Source organism: Aquarana catesbeiana, linkage group LG01 (genome assembly GCF_042186555.1).
Source record: "Aquarana catesbeiana isolate 2022-GZ linkage group LG01, ASM4218655v1, whole genome shotgun sequence".
NCBI lineage: Eukaryota > Metazoa > Chordata > Amphibia > Anura > Ranidae > Aquarana > Aquarana catesbeiana.
Window position 1 is genome coordinate 656,106,839 of NC_133324.1, and position 18,991 is coordinate 656,125,829.

General features: G+C 38.0%; 1 protein-coding gene across 1 annotated transcript in view; it reads left to right on the forward strand.

Annotated features, from left to right (window-relative positions):
- BANK1 (B cell scaffold protein with ankyrin repeats 1) overlaps nucleotides 1-18,991 on the forward strand; it is a 437,320-nt gene that overhangs the window by 409,990 nt on the left and 8,339 nt on the right. The window contains exons 15-19 of the mRNA XM_073601593.1: nucleotides 2,383-2,564; nucleotides 2,844-2,895; nucleotides 5,755-5,784; nucleotides 11,357-11,430; nucleotides 15,930-15,997. Of these exons, the coding sequence (XP_073457694.1) occupies nucleotides 2,383-2,564; nucleotides 2,844-2,895; nucleotides 5,755-5,784; nucleotides 11,357-11,430; nucleotides 15,930-15,995 (404 nt within the window). The 3' untranslated portion in view covers nucleotides 15,996-15,997. The remainder of the gene's footprint in view (nucleotides 1-2,382; nucleotides 2,565-2,843; nucleotides 2,896-5,754; nucleotides 5,785-11,356; nucleotides 11,431-15,929; nucleotides 15,998-18,991) is intronic.

An 18,991-nucleotide genomic window follows, 5' to 3' on the forward strand; every position in this document is an offset into this window, starting at 1 on the left:
TTTTTTGAAAATACATTTTCATGGTAGTCAGAATAGTGCTCCTGGAGCTCGAGCACTGTGACATCTGCATAGTTACTAAGATCCTTTCTTTGTCAACTATGTTTAAATCCAGACCACAATTGTTTGACTGCCTCCAATATAATAGGTTTTCAGCGATAAAAGATGTCACTTGAAATCTCAAATGAGCAATTTCGCAAGGTTTCGAAAAGACAGCAAATGTTACACTTGAAAAATATTCAAATGGTTGGTAACATCAAACTCTTTGTCAGTGAGTGTCTACACTGGGCTGGCAGTTTATATGCTGCTTCCAGATTTTGTCATGTTAGATTAAATAATTGAGGATTTAAAAATTTGTGTTTTACCTCATTTTTGTACTAAAAGATATACACGGTGCCACTTTTATACTGGCAGTGGCAGACTAAGTTCATAAAGAATAACCTTTTAGACAAGCACATATGTTGGAAGTGATATAGCATGTACTGTATGAAGGCTTACAAGTAAAATAATCATTTCTAACTATGCAAATAATTTTTACCCTTAGTCATCTTGTAGTTTCATTACCTTCTTTGCTACTGGCATCAAACTAAGTGAATAAAACAGAGAACTTAACCAGGTGTTTTTAAAAACAGACGATTAGCAATTCCGTTTTAGAATTGATAATACATCATTTATGTCAATGGGTTATTTTGGTAATGATTTTCCTGCATTTCCTGCTTTCTTTGAAATGTTGTTAGCTGCCGCCCTTCCCCCGGCATTTTACCTTCACTAGAACAAACATTTATGTTAGGTTTTATATAGAGGGACACTAAAAGATATAAGCTGGTATGTTTACCTAAACATCCAGACATACTGTATTTATTGGCGTATAAAACTGTAAAAAATCGGGTGCAAATAGTGTGTGCGTGTTATATGCCTATACTGCAAGATATAATAAAATATTTACAAAAATGTGAGGGGTGTACTCACTTTTGTGAGATACTGTAGATGAATGAATAATGAGTTAATGGTCTATACTTCTAAACAATTAATAAACAACAAAAAAAGTGAAAACAATAAAAATGATGACAAAGTCCTCTGAAAAGGGATTCGCAATCTTCCAAAAAAGTACTAGATAATAAAGTGCTCTGTGAGGTTAACAAAAAATAAAGGATAAAGTGACCTCCTTGCTTCTATGCAAACACCATATAAAGTGCAGTGTGCTTTTCTTTACTGGTGACACCCTTCCGTGTTGTGCACTGTGATGATGGCGCTCGTGATCGGCGCTCGCGGTTTGATGACTGTAATTTACTTTGTGAATGTGAGTACCTGTATCCACCGTTTTTATTAAATAGGACTGTGAATAGCTTTTCAGAGGACTTTGTTATTATTTTTATTTAATTTTTTTTTATTTGTTCATTGTTTACTAATTGTTTACTAGCACAGAATATTAACTCACTATTCATTCATCTATATATGGTATATGTGTGGCACATATTGATTTATCAGTAGTCATTGTCCATTGTAGATGTGGATATATTAGGTAATTTACCACATATTATTCATAGTATATTATCACTCCAACAGCGCAGCACTATATTTCATTGTTAATTTTCCTTGTGGTTGTGGTATCTCAGTGCTTTGCAGCAGTTTTCTAGTTGTAGTTTTTTTCTTTGATACAGCGTGGGAATACTTACTTGATAATCGATGTATCTGTGCCACAATTATAGGTACACTGACAAAACATCCACTGAAAAGCTATGATGCTCCCATCCCCCCAGGTACAGGTTAGCATAGGACAGGTTACAACACATTCACATCGCCACTCCCTGCACATAAAAGTAATGGGACCACCCAAACTAATGCTGTCATACAAAATGAACTCCAAAGCTTCCAAAATGAAAGCATTGTCCATTGCTTGTCCTCCTTTTTTTTAAAACCCAAGGTGATGAAAGTTTTTGAATCAAAAAGGGCTGGCAACTCGGATGGGTTGACGTGTTTCGGCTAAGAAGCCTTCATCAAAGCAACGCTTTGATGAAGGCTTCTTAGCCGAAACTTGTCAGCGTATAGCCTGTACCCATGTAACCAATAAAGGACTTTTATTCAAGAGCATCCGAGTTGCCAGCCCTTTTTGATTCAAGAATTATATGTGGGGCCTGAATGTCCTGGCTAGAGCACCGGATCACAGCTTGTGGACTTTCATATTGGCAGTGGAGCTGGGGTAACATTTTGTTTCTCCACAGAGATGAAAGACGTAAGAAAGTAAGTAACAGAAATTAGGGTAGTGCAGGGCAAATATTTAACATAATGAGTTTTCTTACAAGGAAAAGTAACATTTGTATGGTGCGTGACATGTCTACTGCTTCTTAATCCTGTTCCTTATTGTATTCATTATATTTATTGCAGGCAGAGTACAAATAACAAAGAACGATGTTCATGTTACACAGCAACCTTACCTGCCTAGCGGGCAAGATGAGCTGATATTGTTACAAGAAAAAGTGAAGATGGGAATTATCACCATGGATGAAGCAATTCAAAAATTCCAGCAGTGGCAGACTGAAAAGAGTGGTCTGGATCTCCTTCAACAGGTAAAAAAGATGAGATTTATTGCGTGATGTGAGAAGTGGAAAAAAGTGGTACAACACAGAGAGAAGATTTATTCAAAATAAAATGCAGAACTGCATATACTACATATTGCTTTTACACATCTTTGTTTTCATTAATAGATGTATAATGCCACAATTATCATGCACAATTTTAATAACTAGTTTACAAATAGAAATACTTTCTTAAGCATCAATATAAACTATAATGAGACCATTGTACACATATATTAAATATCAAGTGTTCTATTTCTGTCTTATTAGAAAAAGTTGCAGCAACTTCGTGACAATATTATTGGAGATAAACCAGATGATGGTAAGCCTGACCAAAAAAAAAAAAAAAAAAAAATATATATATATATATCTATATATATATATATATATATCTATATATATATATATATATATATATATATATATAGATATATATATATATATATATATACAGTGGGGACAGAAAGTATTTAGACCCCCTTAAATTTTTCACTCTTTGTTATATTGCAGCCATTTGCTAAAATCATTTAAGTTCATTTTTTTTACTCATTAATGTACACACAGCACCCCATATTGACAGAAAAACACAGAATTATTGACATTTTTGCAGATTTATTAAAAAAAGAAAAACTGAAATATCACATGGTCCTAAGTATTCAGACCCTTTGCTCAGTATTTAGTAGTCTGTCCGTGTGTCCTGTCCCTTCTACACACAGCGAGCACCCCATGCCGCCCTGTGCCACCCGCACTGCCAGCCTCTGAGCAGCACCTGCCTACTGCAGAGGAGGAGGAAGAGGAGGGGAGAGCCAGACCGGGCACAGCTCAGGCGCGAAGGGGTTATACAAGTTGGGAGGGAGTACATCACTTTGCTGTGATTGATGCTGAGGATCCCCCTGGACGTTGAGACATTTGGTGCCTGCCTGTGAGATCCCGGGCTGGGGTACAGCCATCTGCTTAGCGTGGTCCCCTGTAACAAGGGATCATCGCTCTCTGGTAAGCGGCAGTGTTTGTCATAGGTGGAGGTCTCATCAACGCACTTGGCACCTTATGAATATTTGCATCACTCATCACTTTGAAATTCGTTTTCATCCATTGGACTTTTTTCATTTAATATTTCACTATTTCACTTCCATGCTTGTTTGGTTATGGACTTTTTTCTAATTTACGTTGGCACGTTCTTTTTGATGTAAAGGTGCACAACCTTGTATCTAATATTGAGTTATTTATGTTAATAGTATTTAATGTTTACAGTTTCTACTTTATTTTCACTAGCACGACTATATTAATTTTTACTATTTAGTAGAAGCACCCTTTTGATCTAATACAGCCATGAGTCTTTTTGGGAAAGATACAACAAGTTTTTCACATCTGGATTTGGGGGGCCATTCAAGAACAGTCACGGAGTTGTTGTGAAGGCACTCCTTCGTTATTTTAGCTGTGTGCTTAGGGTCATTGTCTTGTTGGAAAGTAAACCTTCGGCCCAGTCTGAGGTCCTGAGCACTCTGGAGAAGGTTTTCATCCAGGATATCCCTGTACTTGTCCGCATTCATCTTTCCCTCAATTGCAAACAGTCGTTCTGTCCCTGCAGCTGAAAAACACCCTCACAGCATGATGCTGCCACCACCATGCTTCACTGTTGGGACTGTATTGGACAGGTGATGAGCAGTGCCTGGTTTTCTCCACACATACCGCTTAGAATTAAGGCCAAAAAGTTCTATCTTGGTCTCATCAGACCAGAGGATCTTATTTCTCACCATCTTGGAGTCCTTCAGGTGTTTTTTTAGCAAACTCCATGCAGGCTTTCACGAGGTTTGCACTGAGGAGAGGCTTTCGTCGAGGCACTCTGCCATAAAGCCCTGACTGGTGGAGGACTGCAGTGATGGTTGACTTTCTACAACTTTCTCCCATCTCCCGACTGCATCTCTGGAGCTCAGCCACAGTGATCTTTGGGTTCTTCTTTACCTTTCTCACCAAGGCTCTTCTCCCCCGATAGCTCAGTTTGGCCGGACGTCTAGCTCTAGGAAAGGTTCTGGTTGTCCCAAATGTCTTCCATTTAAGGATTATGGAGGCCACTGTGCTCTTAGGAACCTTAAGTGCAGCAGAAATGTTTATGTAACCTTGGCCAGATCTGTGCCTTGCCACAATTCTGTCTCTGAGCTCTTCAGGCAGTTCCTTTGACCTCATGATTCTCATTTGCTCTGACATGCACTGTGAACTGTAAGGTCTTATATAGATAGGTGTGTTGCTTTCCTAATCAAGTCCAATCAGTATAATCAAACACAGCTGGACTCAAATGAAGGTGTAGAACCATCTCAAGGATGATCAGAAGAAATGGACAGCACCTGAGTTAAATATATGAGTGTCACAGCAAAGGGTCTGAATACTTAGGACCATGTGATATTTCAGTTTTTCTTTTTTAATAAATCTGCAAAAATGTCAACAATTCTGTGTTTTTCTGTCAATATGGGGTGCTGTGTATACATTAATGAGGGAAAAAAATGAACTTAAATGATTTTAGCAAATGGCTGCAATATTACAAAGAGTGAAAACTTTAAGGGGGTCTGAATACTTTCCGTTCCCACTATATATATATATATATATATATATTATTTTATTATTATTATACTGTATGTATTAAAGTTGAACTTCAAACAGCTAAAAAAAAAGTTATGCAGTTATGTATTCAACGAGAATCATTTTCATCTATTTTAAACGTAACTATTTAAATGTAAATTCCTGAATTTGATTTAGTATAAACCTTTTCTTAAAATCTGATAATAAGATCTCAAAATGAGAAATTGGGGGGCAGCCCTGGGTACCAATTTCTTGTGCTGCATTGAAGTGTGCTGATAGAAGATCAATATGAAGCTACTCCTTCACTGTCCAAAGACAAGCTAGGGGCAAGAAGGTGACCCAACTGTATTGCTTTACTGCAGTACAGAACAGTCAGGCCACCAACTTTCCTCTGTTGTCTGGTAGGGCTGTGAATATCTCAAGAATGGATTGACAGAAATACAAAACCTTTTGCAGGTAGAACAGCTTCTTTATTTGTACCATATTTCAATTATGTAGTTAGCTGTTTGACTGTAATTCAGCTTTTAAATACATTCTGCATTAGAATATTTTTTTCTATTTTTCCACCATGGTTATTTTTGTTTCTTGTTTTCCTTTTTTTTAACAGATAAACTGACCATTGTCCATCAGCCAAGTCGTAAGTCTCTGAAACAATAATAAAAAACAATCCATTCAATAACTGATAATATTACAGTTTGCTACTAAAAATATAACTTGAAATATATTTTTAAGGATCTTGCTTTAATATATACATTTTGAAAGGCATACCAGTTGCATACATGCAGTAGAACTATTCAGTAAATGCTGAACTGACAGTATGCAGGGTTTAGGTTTTATTGTCAAAGCCTAATTACAAAAAGCTTAAGTTAGAAGCTGATTGGTTGCTGTACACAGCTGCACCTGATCCTGTGTGCACCAGTTTTAGTAAATCTCTCCCAGTGAGTTTGTCCATCATGCTGTGTCTACTGCAGCCGGTGAGTCTAATTGTGCTGTACATTAATACACCTTCTTATACCCCCATTCTTATATAAAGTCTAAATATTTACCCAAATAAGCATACTAAATGTCGTAAAACAGTCCACTACAAGTCTGCATAGAGAGAGATTTTACCAGAATATTATATATATTTCTCATAAAGTGTAGTTAAAAAAAAAATTGCAAGGATTATAAGGATGATATTGCAGATCATTATCTAATTCAGTTTTTTGAAAGTTGAGAAATACTAATTTAGTACACTTGTTGAACTAATTTGAAGTGGGATCTTTTGCCTACTGTGATTATATGATTCGTCCCTGGCATCCTATCCATAGAACAGGCAAGTAGTTAAGGGCTGTAACTGTTAGATAGGTTATTTTAGCTGCTAGGGAGAACATTAGATATAGGGGTTAGCTTAATAAAAGCACCTGGGCTGTTCACTTTGCAAGGAAATGTACATATAGCTTAGTAAATGAGGCAAAGCTCTGTTGACTTCCACCATCCAATTATGTGCAAGAAAAAAATCCTGTTATTTTTTCCTTGATTGTAACTGAGTATTCTTTTGCAAAGTGAAAATAACTTTCCACAGTGTTTATCCACGACACATTTAATAAATCAACCCCCCAAGTTTGGGGCTTTTGGTCTTCTTTATTATGATTCTTACTCATTACTAAGAATACCCCAATCTCCAGAAAGAGGAAGCTACTAGTGACCCCAATCTTCATCTGAGGAGTGGATGTGGAGGCAGTAGAGAGTTACACGTATCTGGGGGTGCACACAGATAATAAGCTGGACTGGAGCAAGAACACTGAGGTGCTCTATAGGAAGGGCCTGAGCTACCTCTACTTTTTGAGAAGAGTTCTTTAACCACTTCAACCCTGGAAGAATTTACCCCCTTCCTGACCAGAGCACTTTTTGTGATTCGGCACTGCACCGCTTTAACTGACAACTGCGCACTTGTGCCAAGTTGCACCCAAACAAAATTGACGTCCTTTTTTTCCCACAAATAGAGCTTTCTTTTGGTGGTATTTGATCACCTCTGTGGTTTTTATTTTTTGCGTTATAAAAAAAAGAGCGACAATTTTGAAAAAAAAGAAATATTTTTTAATTTTTGCTATAATAAATATCCCCAAAAAATATCTAAAAAAACAAATTTCTTTCTCAGTTTAGGCTGATATGTATTCTTCTATATATTTTTGGTAAAAAAATCGCAATAAGCGTAATGTTGATTGGTTTGCACAAAAGTTATAGCGTCTACAAAATAGGGGATAGATTTATGGCATTTTTATTATTTTTTTTTTATTAGTAATGACAGTGATCTGCGATTTTTATCGTGACTGCAACATTGCAGCGGACACATCGGACACTTTTGACACTATTTTAGGACCATTGACATTTATACAGCGATCAGTGCTTTAAAAATGCACTGATTACTGTGTAAATGACACTGGCAGGGAAGGGGTTAAACACTAGGGGGCGATCAAGTGCTTAAGTGTATCCTAGGGAGTGATTCTAACTGTGGGCGGATAGGCTCTCTACAACATGACAGAGATCTCTGAGCAGTAGATCCCTGTCATGTTGCTAGGCAGGACAAAGAAATTCCATGTTTACAAAAGGCATCTCCCCATTCTGCCGCTCTGTGTCATGATTGTTGGCCCCCGGTGGACATTGAGTCCGCGGGATCCACAGACACGGTCACGGAGTACGCGGCGGGCGCGTGCACCCACTAAGCCGAATCTTAAAGGGAACATACAGGTACACCCATTTGCCCAGCCATGCCATTGTGCGGACGTACATCGTCGTGCGCTGGTCGGCAAGGGGTTAACATCTGCCGGACGATGCTGAAGGTGTTTTTTGAGTCTGTGGTGGCCAGCGCTGTTCTGTATGCAGTGGCAGCTTGGGGAAGCAGGCTTAGGGTATCCAACACCAACAGACTCAACAATCTGATTTGCAAGGCCAGTCATGTTGTTGGATTGGAATTGGAGTGTTTAAGAACAGTGTTGGAGAGGAAAATGTTGTTCAAGGTACGGTCAATCTTGGACAACTCCTGCCACCCACTCCACAATACGCTGGTCAGTCTGTGGAATACCATTAGTGACAGATTGTTACAAACACAATGCACCACAGAGTGACACAGGAAATCATTTTTGCCTGTGGCCATCAAGTTCTATAATTCTTCTCTGTGAGGGCTGGAAGTGAAGATTTAATTCTGGTTTTTGATCTGGATTTTATGTTGTTTTTATAGTATGTTGGTATTATGTTAATTATTATTTGGGGTAGTGTTAGAGAAAGTGTTGTATTATTTGCATTGGGTAGTTTAATTTTCTCTTATTTTATTCTGTGTTATGTATTCTATGTTGAACTTTATTTGTAGTGTAGTTTTGTTTTATTTGAAGCTAATGGCTTTTATTGGTAATTTTGTTGTGTTTTTGTATCTTGTTCTGTTCATTGTTGTGATCTTGTGATGTCTTTGTTGAGTGTGGCTGTGTCACAACAATTTCCCAATTTCCCTTTGGGATTAATAAAGTAATTTGTATTCTGTATTACTATTTGGAAATATTGTGTTATGGATTTTCTGACACAACTTCGAAAGATGTATTAGTTAATTACAGTGTTAGGTATGTGGTTTAATAAATAATATCAACAGCAGACCAGTTTGTTTTCATATCTCTATTTACTTTGATTGATCAGAAGCATCCATTTTATCTCTGGGGAGGATCTTAGGCCTCCAGAGAGATTAAGAAGGCTGCAGATGCCTTACAATCTGTAAATATTCTATGTATTTCAATATAAAACCTAATAAATCATTAGGATTGAAGAATTTTATTCTTTGGAGATTGCTGTCACTGAATCACATATGACAAAAGATCAATTTACTCACATTTCCATATTCAATCATGGTGTTAAAAACACAAAGGTTTTTTTGCATGAAGCATTTCTTGTGAGCCTGAAAGGTCTGTGAAAATGTTAATGACAGTGACACCACTGAAATAGCCAGAATTTATAAATGTTCCCTTATAACTTAAAGGAAAACTACAATGGCTTTCGGTTATGGTTTAAGTGTATAAGTATAGCAATGTCTGTTTTATATATTTTTGATTTATTTAAAATCTTTTTTTTTTTTTTTAATAAATATTATAAACAAAAGCAGACTATAGACTGTTTGCTTTCAGAATTTCTTCCACTAAGTAAACCTTCTATATACAGCAAGGGGAGGGGGCAAAATGTAATGTCAGTGTGATTCAGTTGCGGGTGTGAATTGAAGCTTGAGTTATTGAGCTCTGCAATCAGCAGGCTTTTGCTCACAATGCAGGCATGACTAGTCAAGCAAATGAAGGGAGCACATTGCCTCACGTATTGTCTGAAAATTAAATTATTAAATATTAAAATGTAGTATTTTATATTCTCCCAAATAAAAAATGTTTTTAGTCCTATCAAGGAACAAGAGAAAAATATATGTCAACCACTTTACAGTCCCCTTAAATGTCCAAGTTTTCTAAAACATGGAATTATTTTTAATTACATATTGAGAGTATAGCAAAAAATGTGCACATGAGTTAGAAATTGAGACCTCTAAGATAATTCTCATCTAATAATGTATGGAGAATACTTTGCAACATTCAGCTCTTTTCCTGTCCAGCAATTTTTACTGAAGGACATTGCTGTCACTGTCCCGCCAGCCCCTTCCCATGATAAAATAGACTAAAACTGACTTCTTCTTATAAAATATTTGAAATGTTCTATCTGTGCTCATATACAATATGTTGATCAATGTTTTTTTTATGTATGTCCATTTGTTTTTTAGATGTAATGGGCCAAACATTCAGGGTCTAGCTAAGGGTGCTGAGTGTATATACACTATAATTGTGATCCTCACTCTGGGATTTCACCCATGTATGTACTCATGATCCACATATCTCTAGTTTTAAATACAGTGTACAATATTCTTACTTAATAAAATATTCTCAGATTCCGCTGCCAAATTGTTCCACTATTTAATTTACATGGGCTGAGGAAATAGGGAACCAAAACAACCATGTTCTTGTAGCAAACAGAGATAAAGGAAAAGGTATGTGAAAGGACTTGCCTTCAATTTCACTAATTTATCCAGAGAAGATATCTGGGATATCTGTGATCAGGCAACCCATGGCATGACCCAAGACATTTGGCTATTTCAGTGCTATTTCAAAGGTTATAATCTGCTGCAATACCTTTAAATTTAATCTAAAGAACAAACATTGTCTTTATTATTTCAGAAAGAGTTGTGAGTAGTTACAATCCCTGTCATGTTTTTATTGCTGTCTGTGTCCCCGCTAGGAAGATTCACTCTCTCTCTATATGCCCTATTGACCACTGTTACCAGGACATAAATTCATAATTTTGATTTATCACCAGAACAAAAATAGAAGGCTAATCTTTCAATGGGAATACAAATGTCTAAGTAGAGATTTCCTTCCACACATCCTATTGTGTCTACAGGACAGGGTGTAGGGGGGTGTACACTATTCAAAAGGACTCAAAAGTTGGCTTTAGGTATACTACAACAATCACAGCACAAATACTTGAAGAGGTTGCTTTCAAGTCACTAAGGGGTTGATTTACTAAAGACGAATAGATTGTGCACTGTGCAAAGTGCAGTTGCACACTGCAACTGCATTTGCTCCAGAGCTTAGTAAATGAGCAGAAGCTCTGCTGACTTCCATCATCCAATCATGTGCAAGCATTCCTTGCATTCCTTTCCTTGCATGTGATTGGGTATTCTTTGCAAAGTGAAGCATTGCCTCATTTACTAAGCTCTGGAGCAACTGCACTTGCAGGGGGCAACTGCACTTTGCAAAGTGCACAGTCTTTTTGCCTTTAGTAAATCAACCCCTATATGTTTCCTTCAAAGTTGTCCACTATTAAACACCAAATGACTAAATAAAAACACAAATGCATTAAATATACCTTAATTGTGAGAAGCTAAACATGATACTAATTAAAGTGGTTGACCTAATCCTATGGTTGGAGAACTGTTTAGAGTTAGTTAGAAAATCATAGCTGTCCAATACCCTAGTTTGGTAATCTGAGTGACTATGTAAGAATAAATGTACTCACGTGGATCTTTTTTATGTATTTAGAAGCCAATGTGGCACTGTGACTGTCTTCTGCAGAATTAAATCAACATATTAATTATTCCTGTAATAAAGTAATATCATATATATTTTATTTATATGTATTTATATTTACTTCAGCAATCTCTGCAAAGCAGATAGCAACTTATGGAATGTTCGATAACAGCATTTATCAGAAGGCACGTCCAGCAGTAGTAAGTGTACCCTTCTTATATTATTATTTTATATCTAACAAGTTCTGTTTTCATATCATAGCTAATACATTTTAGTAATGTGTATTTCTTAAACAGTATAATGTAATGAAAATATGTCTAATCTAAAATCTTTCTTTAACCTAATCTTAATCTTTACTCTAATCTTTCAATTAAATTTTTTTCGTGGTCCAACTTTCACAGCCATGCCTAGCTATGGGAGATAAAATTGAGTAGTCTAATCTGCAATGGGCTGCTTGGCTAAAATCCTTCCTTGCCATATTTGGTTCAAGCTCATCATTGCTGTGCTACCCAGTGCAATACGATGCTTTAATTCTTGACTACAATCACCCCATTGAGTAATCTATGATCTCAAGAAGGTGAAATCCTGCATTCACCGTCGAATTTTGAAATAACCATTTCTTGCAGTGTTTATGATTTTGACCTTTTTTGGTGTTCAAGAGGAGGCCAAACTTTTCACTTTCTTCTTTGATCCTGTTGATCAGATGTTTCAAGCCATCTTCATTTTCTGGGAGGAGGGTTATGTCATTAGTGTATCGAAGATTATTGATGTTCCTTCCTCCAGTCTTTACTTACACTTGACTTTATACTTTTTGATTCTTCAATCTTTATCTTTCACATGATCATTTCCTCATACAGGTGTAACAAGAAGTGGAAAACAATGCAATCTTGCCATATTCCCTTCTCTATCTTGAACTTATCAGTGTCCCCATATGATGTTCAAACAGTGGCTTCTTGTAAAGAATATACTTTTAATTAAAGTAAAGGATCTTAAACAAACATACATTTTGTATTTGTCCAATCAATGTAACATATGTCTATTATTGTGCTCCCTTCTCCACCTCCTAAAATTCAGCTCCAAGCACCTATACAAAACTTCTTCGGCGATCCACTACTCCTGGGTGGTATCATCTAAAGCACCCATGTTATGCAATACACCATCAGACAAATAAACAAGACATGTTCAATATAACAGATTTCAGAGTCTATGATATATTGGACACGAAAGATGAAAAACCTGCTGTATATGAAGAAAAGAAATTAAAGAAGACTGATGAAAAAAAAATGGTATATTCAAAAATCCCCCCAAAACCCTAGCCCATTACAAGACATACATTTATCAATTTATTGGAAAAACACTTAAAACCCCCCAAAAAAATGTTTCTCTTGTGAATCGCCTCTAACCATTTCCGAAACGCGGCACACCAATATACGTCCTAACTTTGAAGAGGAATATCGTTGTTATGGCAGCAGATAGCTGCCATAACCCTGGTATCCTCTTCGGCGGCAGTCTAGTTTCCGATAATAGTTGTCTCTGTGGCAGATTCACCGCAAGATCACTTTTATCGGCGGTGGGAGAGGGCCCCCCTCCCGCCGCGCTCCTGTGCCCTCTGCCGCTTACCGGAGCCATCGGTAGTGGCGGAGGCGATCGGATCCTCTTCCTTGCTGGGTATGGAGACGAGTGAGGGGAATATGGCCCCCACCCATCTCTATACCATTGCAGAGCGGAAGCAACGTCAAAAAGTCACTTCCGCCCATAGGTCTTAAAGGGCCTTTTTTTTTAAATGACAAAATATATATATTTTTTATTGTATTTTAGTGTAAATATGAGATCTGAGGTCTTTTTGACCCCAGATCTCATATTTAAGAGGTCCTGTCATGCTTTTTTCTATTACAAGGGATGTTTACATTACTTGTAATAGAAATAAAAGTGACACCATTTTTTTTAAATAACAGTGTAAAAATAAAAGGTAAAATAAATAAGCAAAAAAAAAAGATTTTTTTTTAAACGCGTCCCATCCCGCCGAGCTTGTGCGCAGAAACGAACGCATACGTGAGTAGCACCCGCATATGAAAACGGTGTTCGAACCACACATGTGAGGTATCGCCGTGATAGAGTGAGAGCAATAATTCTAGTCCTAGACCTATACAAATTACACATGCAAATAGTTCTTGTTAATGAATGTGTTCAAGCAAAGTCCATACAAAAAAAATTAAAAATCTAGCATTTCTTTCTCTCTCCCACACTCTATCTATCTATCTATCTATCTATCTATCTATCTATCTATCTATCTATCTATCTATCTATCTATCTATCTAGCTATCATTAAAATAATATTAATAATATTTTCACAGCAAAATTCCAATATTATATACTCTTCTTATATTGGAACATGTACAATAGTACTGTCTTCAACTTCTGTTTGAATACTACCTGCTGTCAATCAAGAGATAATGAGACCCATAGAACTAGCATGGGAACATTATTCAGTTCTGCTGAGAAGCAGAAAATTCTACTACATATATTGTAATATTGCTCTATAACACTAGTTAGAATGTTCCTGGTTCTTTCAGGACCCTAGCAATGACCCCGTATAATGACAGTAAAAAAGTATCAATGTGTTTGTGTTTTTAAAAAAAAAATACTATTAACAGTTTGATTAAAGTTGTAGTAAACTCTCCCACTTTGATACTTCTTTTCATCTAGTCCATTATAGTAAGTTATTATCAAACTGTAGCCATTGTAATTCAGCCCCAATCACATATTACTGTATTTATTAGCGTATAACACACACTTTTTCACCCTAAAAATTGGGTGCAAATAGCGTGTGTTATATGCCGATATTTCAATTTTAGCTGCCTTGGAGGGGACAGGGAGGGGGGTGGTACGTGCGCCGTCATATTACATACAGTGAGAATCTCCTGTTTACTTGGTGGCCTCTGTAATAGGAAGTCCTGTCTCCTGGGCTGCCATTGGACCACTGTTTTGTCTATCATAGGAGATTCTCACTGTATGTAATCTGTCGGCGCTGCTCCCACCCCCCTCCCTGTCTCCTCTAGGCTGCAGATGGTCATCGATCAGGCTGCACTGATGGCAATGGTGAGGCTGCTGCATCAAAGGCAATGGTGAGGCTGCTGCATCGAAGGCAATGGTGAGGCTGCTGCATCGAAGGCAATGGTGAGGCTGCTGCATTGATGGCAATGGTGAGGCTGCTGCATTGATGGCACTTGTGAGGCTGCAGATGGGCATTGATCAGTCTGCATTGATGGCAATGGTGAGGCTGCAGATGTGCACTGACCTTTATTTTGCTTCAAAGTTCCTTATTTAAATTTAAGTTTTTTTCCTGAAACTTCCCTCTTAAAATGAATGTGCGTGTTATACGCCTGTGCGTGTTATACGCCGATAAATATGGTACTTACTTTTGTTTTTAAAACTTTTAAAAATCATGTCTCCAGGAGTAAGGCAGTGCCATCTTAGGTATTGTTTTCTGAGTCTGCAGGACAGTGTATTTCTACCCTTTCATGTAGCTCTTGCTGTACTCTTGCACATGCGCAATCGTGTTTTAGCCAAGCATCGTTCTAAATCCGACGTTTCTATGCCAACCGTGCTCCGCCGCCCATAGCCGACTTGCTTTAATCCACAGTATATTTACTTGTGCCAATCTGGTAATATTTGCCCGTGTCAGTGTTATAAAGTCTGCTGTATGCTGTGGCTGATCTCAACTACAGTATGCAGTCCGATGCCCAGGTTTACACCCCATGTGATGTCACACGGTCACATGGGGTGTAAGGGGAAGCTTTGAATGATCCTGCATTCTCGCGGGGTTTGAGTGCTGTGCCACAGGGAGTGTAAATCACAGACACAGCATCCTGTCAATGGACAAACAGCACACAGAGCATGCCGTGAATCATGGGAGAAATGTGCATGCGCCAGTGATGACGCTATAAAGAACGGGACAGATTACAACAACGCTGAGCAAGTAAGGAGACATCTACAAGCAGTGATTATTAGGGTGTTTTTATGCTGATTTTAATGTGATAAAGTTGTGGGGGAGAGTTTACTACCACTTTAATAATATTTGAATATATTGATACTATTTTTATTAATATTAAGTATTTTAGAGAATTAAATACTGTATTAACGCAAGCAACAAAAATGCTGTTTATTAACATAGAACACAGGAAGCCTTGCAGTTTTGCAACAACTGGTTTTGTTTTCTTGAAATGCTAAACATATCAAGGCCTAAATAGGTTTTGTGCAAAAATGAATAAACATTTAGGGTTATTTGATGAGGCAATTTTTAGAACAGTGATGCTATAAACAGTACAGTAACCCAGAGCGACCAATGACATAAAGACTATGGAAGTCAGATCAGTGAAAATGATATCTGATTGAAAGGTTTGGGTTTACTGTATTTTGCACACTCCTATTTACACACACATCATGCTCTGGGCTTTATTTACTAAATGAGTACAGATTGTGCACTTAGTAAAAAACAATTGTAAATGTGGCTTTATGTGCAATGGCAAAATGTTTTTTTTTTTTTTTTTACATTCTCCAGCAGATGATTAGCTTAGTCTTTCCATAGTAAGTTGAATTCTTTATAGCTTCAGTTAGTCCAATCCGTTTGCAGGTTCCATTCACTTGTTTTCTTTTGCAGAGATTCATTTTTAATTACATTTTTTTTCTATTTTTAAAGCAACCACCTCCCAATAATCCCAAAAAAGAATATGGAACATATGGGAAATTGCCATATAACAAGTGAAGGTGAGTGTGCTGTATTTTTAGAAATGCAGGTTTTCTAACACTTTAGAAATTGAAAAATGTAACTGTTTATGCCAACCCGAATACCCACATTACAGTGTCTCTGTCATTGTTCAGCAACGGATTCTGAGTCCAGGGAAATGTTAAATTGCCCTGTCCATTCCTTTTTACTTCTCCTAATGCCTCCAAACTATTTTTGCATATGGGTCATGGTAAACTCCTCACATTCATACACATCTAATTTTTGGGAAATTAAAACTTGAAATAATAACACATAGGGGGTTATTCACTAAAGGAAAATCCACTTTGCACTGCAAGTTCACTTGAAAGTGCACTGAAAGTGCACTTGGAAATGCAGTCACTGTAGATCCGAGGGGGACATGCGAGGAAAATAAAAAACAGCATTTTAGCTTGCACATGATTGGATAATAAAATCAGCAGAGCTTCCCCTCATTTCAGATCTACCCCTTAGATTTAGAGCGACTGCACTTCCAAGTGCACTTTCAGTGCAAAGTAGATTTGCCTTTCGTAAATAACCCCCATATAGTTTAATTTACTAAAACTGGAGAGTGCAAAATCTGGTGCAGCTGCGCATGGTAGCCAATCAGCTTTTTACTTCAGCTTGTACAATTAAACTTTGATTAAAAAAAAAAACTGGAAGCCAATTAGCTTCTATGCAGATCTGCTCCAAAATTTGCACTCTCCAGTTTTAGTAAATCAACCCAGTGTTACATAGTGTCTGTCCCTCCCACAATTTCAAAGTTTTTATGATTCTGTTCATTGGCAGATGCTTTCCCTAATAAAACCATCTGCTGGTGTTATTCGGTATCACAGCTTAAGCATAAAAATATTGGCCAAATAATTGGCTTGTATGGTAGATATTTGCTATGTTTGTTACCAGGGGTAGACCTCACAGTTTGGTGCCAATACTCATATGTATTAGCGTTGTTTCCTATAATTCCTCCACAATCAGTGTTAAGTGGGAAAACAACACTTCATTAATTATTAGTGACAGCACCGGGCCTCATTCATGTGTGGGTGAGTGTTTGTAGGGGGCGGGGGGGGGGGGGTGATTTCTGATTTCTTAATTTTGTATTATTATTTTTACAATACTGTCACATTTTTAGATGCAGAGTCCCCAGTCTACTCTGTGGCCTTGCACTTACTAATGAACAGGGAAATGCTCGGTACAGAGTGTTTCTTGTTCTTTCACAAACAGAATGACTACTGAGTACTACTGTGTTTGTTCAAGGTCTCTTTAAACAGGAGTCCATCTCTTTAAATGTGATGCCCCCCCCCCCCGTGCACAATCGCCATCTGTAAACACCCAATTATCCCGCTGTGTGCATGCAGGTAGCAGTGGGTAGAGCAGCAGGGATAAGAGTGGTACCAAGAACACAGAGAGCCTGGATGAGAGCCTGGTTGATGATGGAAGGCTGGCCATACACTAGTAGACTGTATAAACAATTGTATGAAAATTTGAATTCTAATCAGTATATCCAATGATATTACACATGTATTTTGAAAGTACTTCAAAAAATATTTGCTTTTAAAGTTTTATTTTGGAGTGACAAGCAAGGAACATAGCAAGTGGGTGGGTGCAGAGCTACAATAGTGGCGGGGGGGGGGGGGGGCAGATCAGAGAACACAGAGAGCCTGGGAAATTGGAAGACACAATGGGGTGGGAGAGCAGTGGGCACACAGTGGACACAGAAAACGACTGAGTGCAGACAGAGACAAGGGAGGAAGGAAAGTGACAGGTGGGCAGCAGTGTAGAATTCCAATGGACACTCACAGGGGTCAAGGAGTTGAGAGAAGTCTGGAGGGATTGAAATGTAGCACACTGGGGTGGGTAAGAGCAGTGGGAACACAAATAACCATCAGCTTATACATAACTGTGCACCCCAAAGCTCAAACACAAAGCAACAGAGGCAGTGTTTAGGAGTGTGCACATGAAATGGCTGTGATGCTATGCTTCGCAGCCATGGCAGAAATGCAAAGCACATGTGAACAAATCCTTAATTATTTTAATTATTTTTATTTTTTATTTTTTTTTAACTTTTATTTATTTTTTACTTTTTTTAACTGCCCTTTTGGGGGTCTGATATATCGGGGTTCTAAACAAACCCATGATGTTATGCATTTACATTTACATTCACAGGATGGGGGGAGTGTAGCTGGAGGGAGGGAGAGGAGGAGAGGCTGTCAGCGTTGCAGGGGGAGGAACAAGAGGATCAGTATCTGCAATCCCCCCCCCCGTTTGAACACAAGGACACAGGTCCGGTACAGGAAGGCAGGCTGTACTGCCTTATTATCGGCTCTTGTGAACAGTGAACACCCAGCACACCCCCACCGCCTATGAGCTTATAACAGAAGGGTAAAATGCAGCCTGATATGGCTAGCTGAAATTAGTTCATTCTGTTCCTCTGTATGCCTTACATGGTAGCGAAAAGGTTAAACTGCATTTTTTTTCAGCTAACATGACTAAAGTGCCACATCCAAAGTCCACTGAAGTCAATGAGAGGCGAATGTTAAAAACAGTTCTGGCCATTTCCTAAGCTAAAAGGGAAGGATTTGTCAAACAATGACAAGGGGTGCTGGGCACTGCTCGCAGGAGCATGAAGTAGACCAAGAAAAACCTTTTTAAAAATTCTGTTTGGTGGGAGCAGACTTTTTAGTAATGTTCAAAGTGAGATATTAAAAATGCACAGTACCTCTCAACAACATGCCTGGGAATGCGCTTAACCCAAAAAAAAGAGTTTGAGGTTTCCCCAAATTTGCTCGATGGATTCTAAAGGGGAATTCCAGGTAATGATCAAGGGAAAAAGCATAAGGTCACACAAAAGTTCACACCAGAACCTTATGTGAGTATCTCATCTGTGCATCCTCCCTCGTGAACTATACCAGGCCACATGCCCTCAACTAGTGGGGGTTACTTTACTAAGGGGAGACCCCCCTTAGTAAAGCACCTTGTCCCCATGTTGAGGAGGACAATGG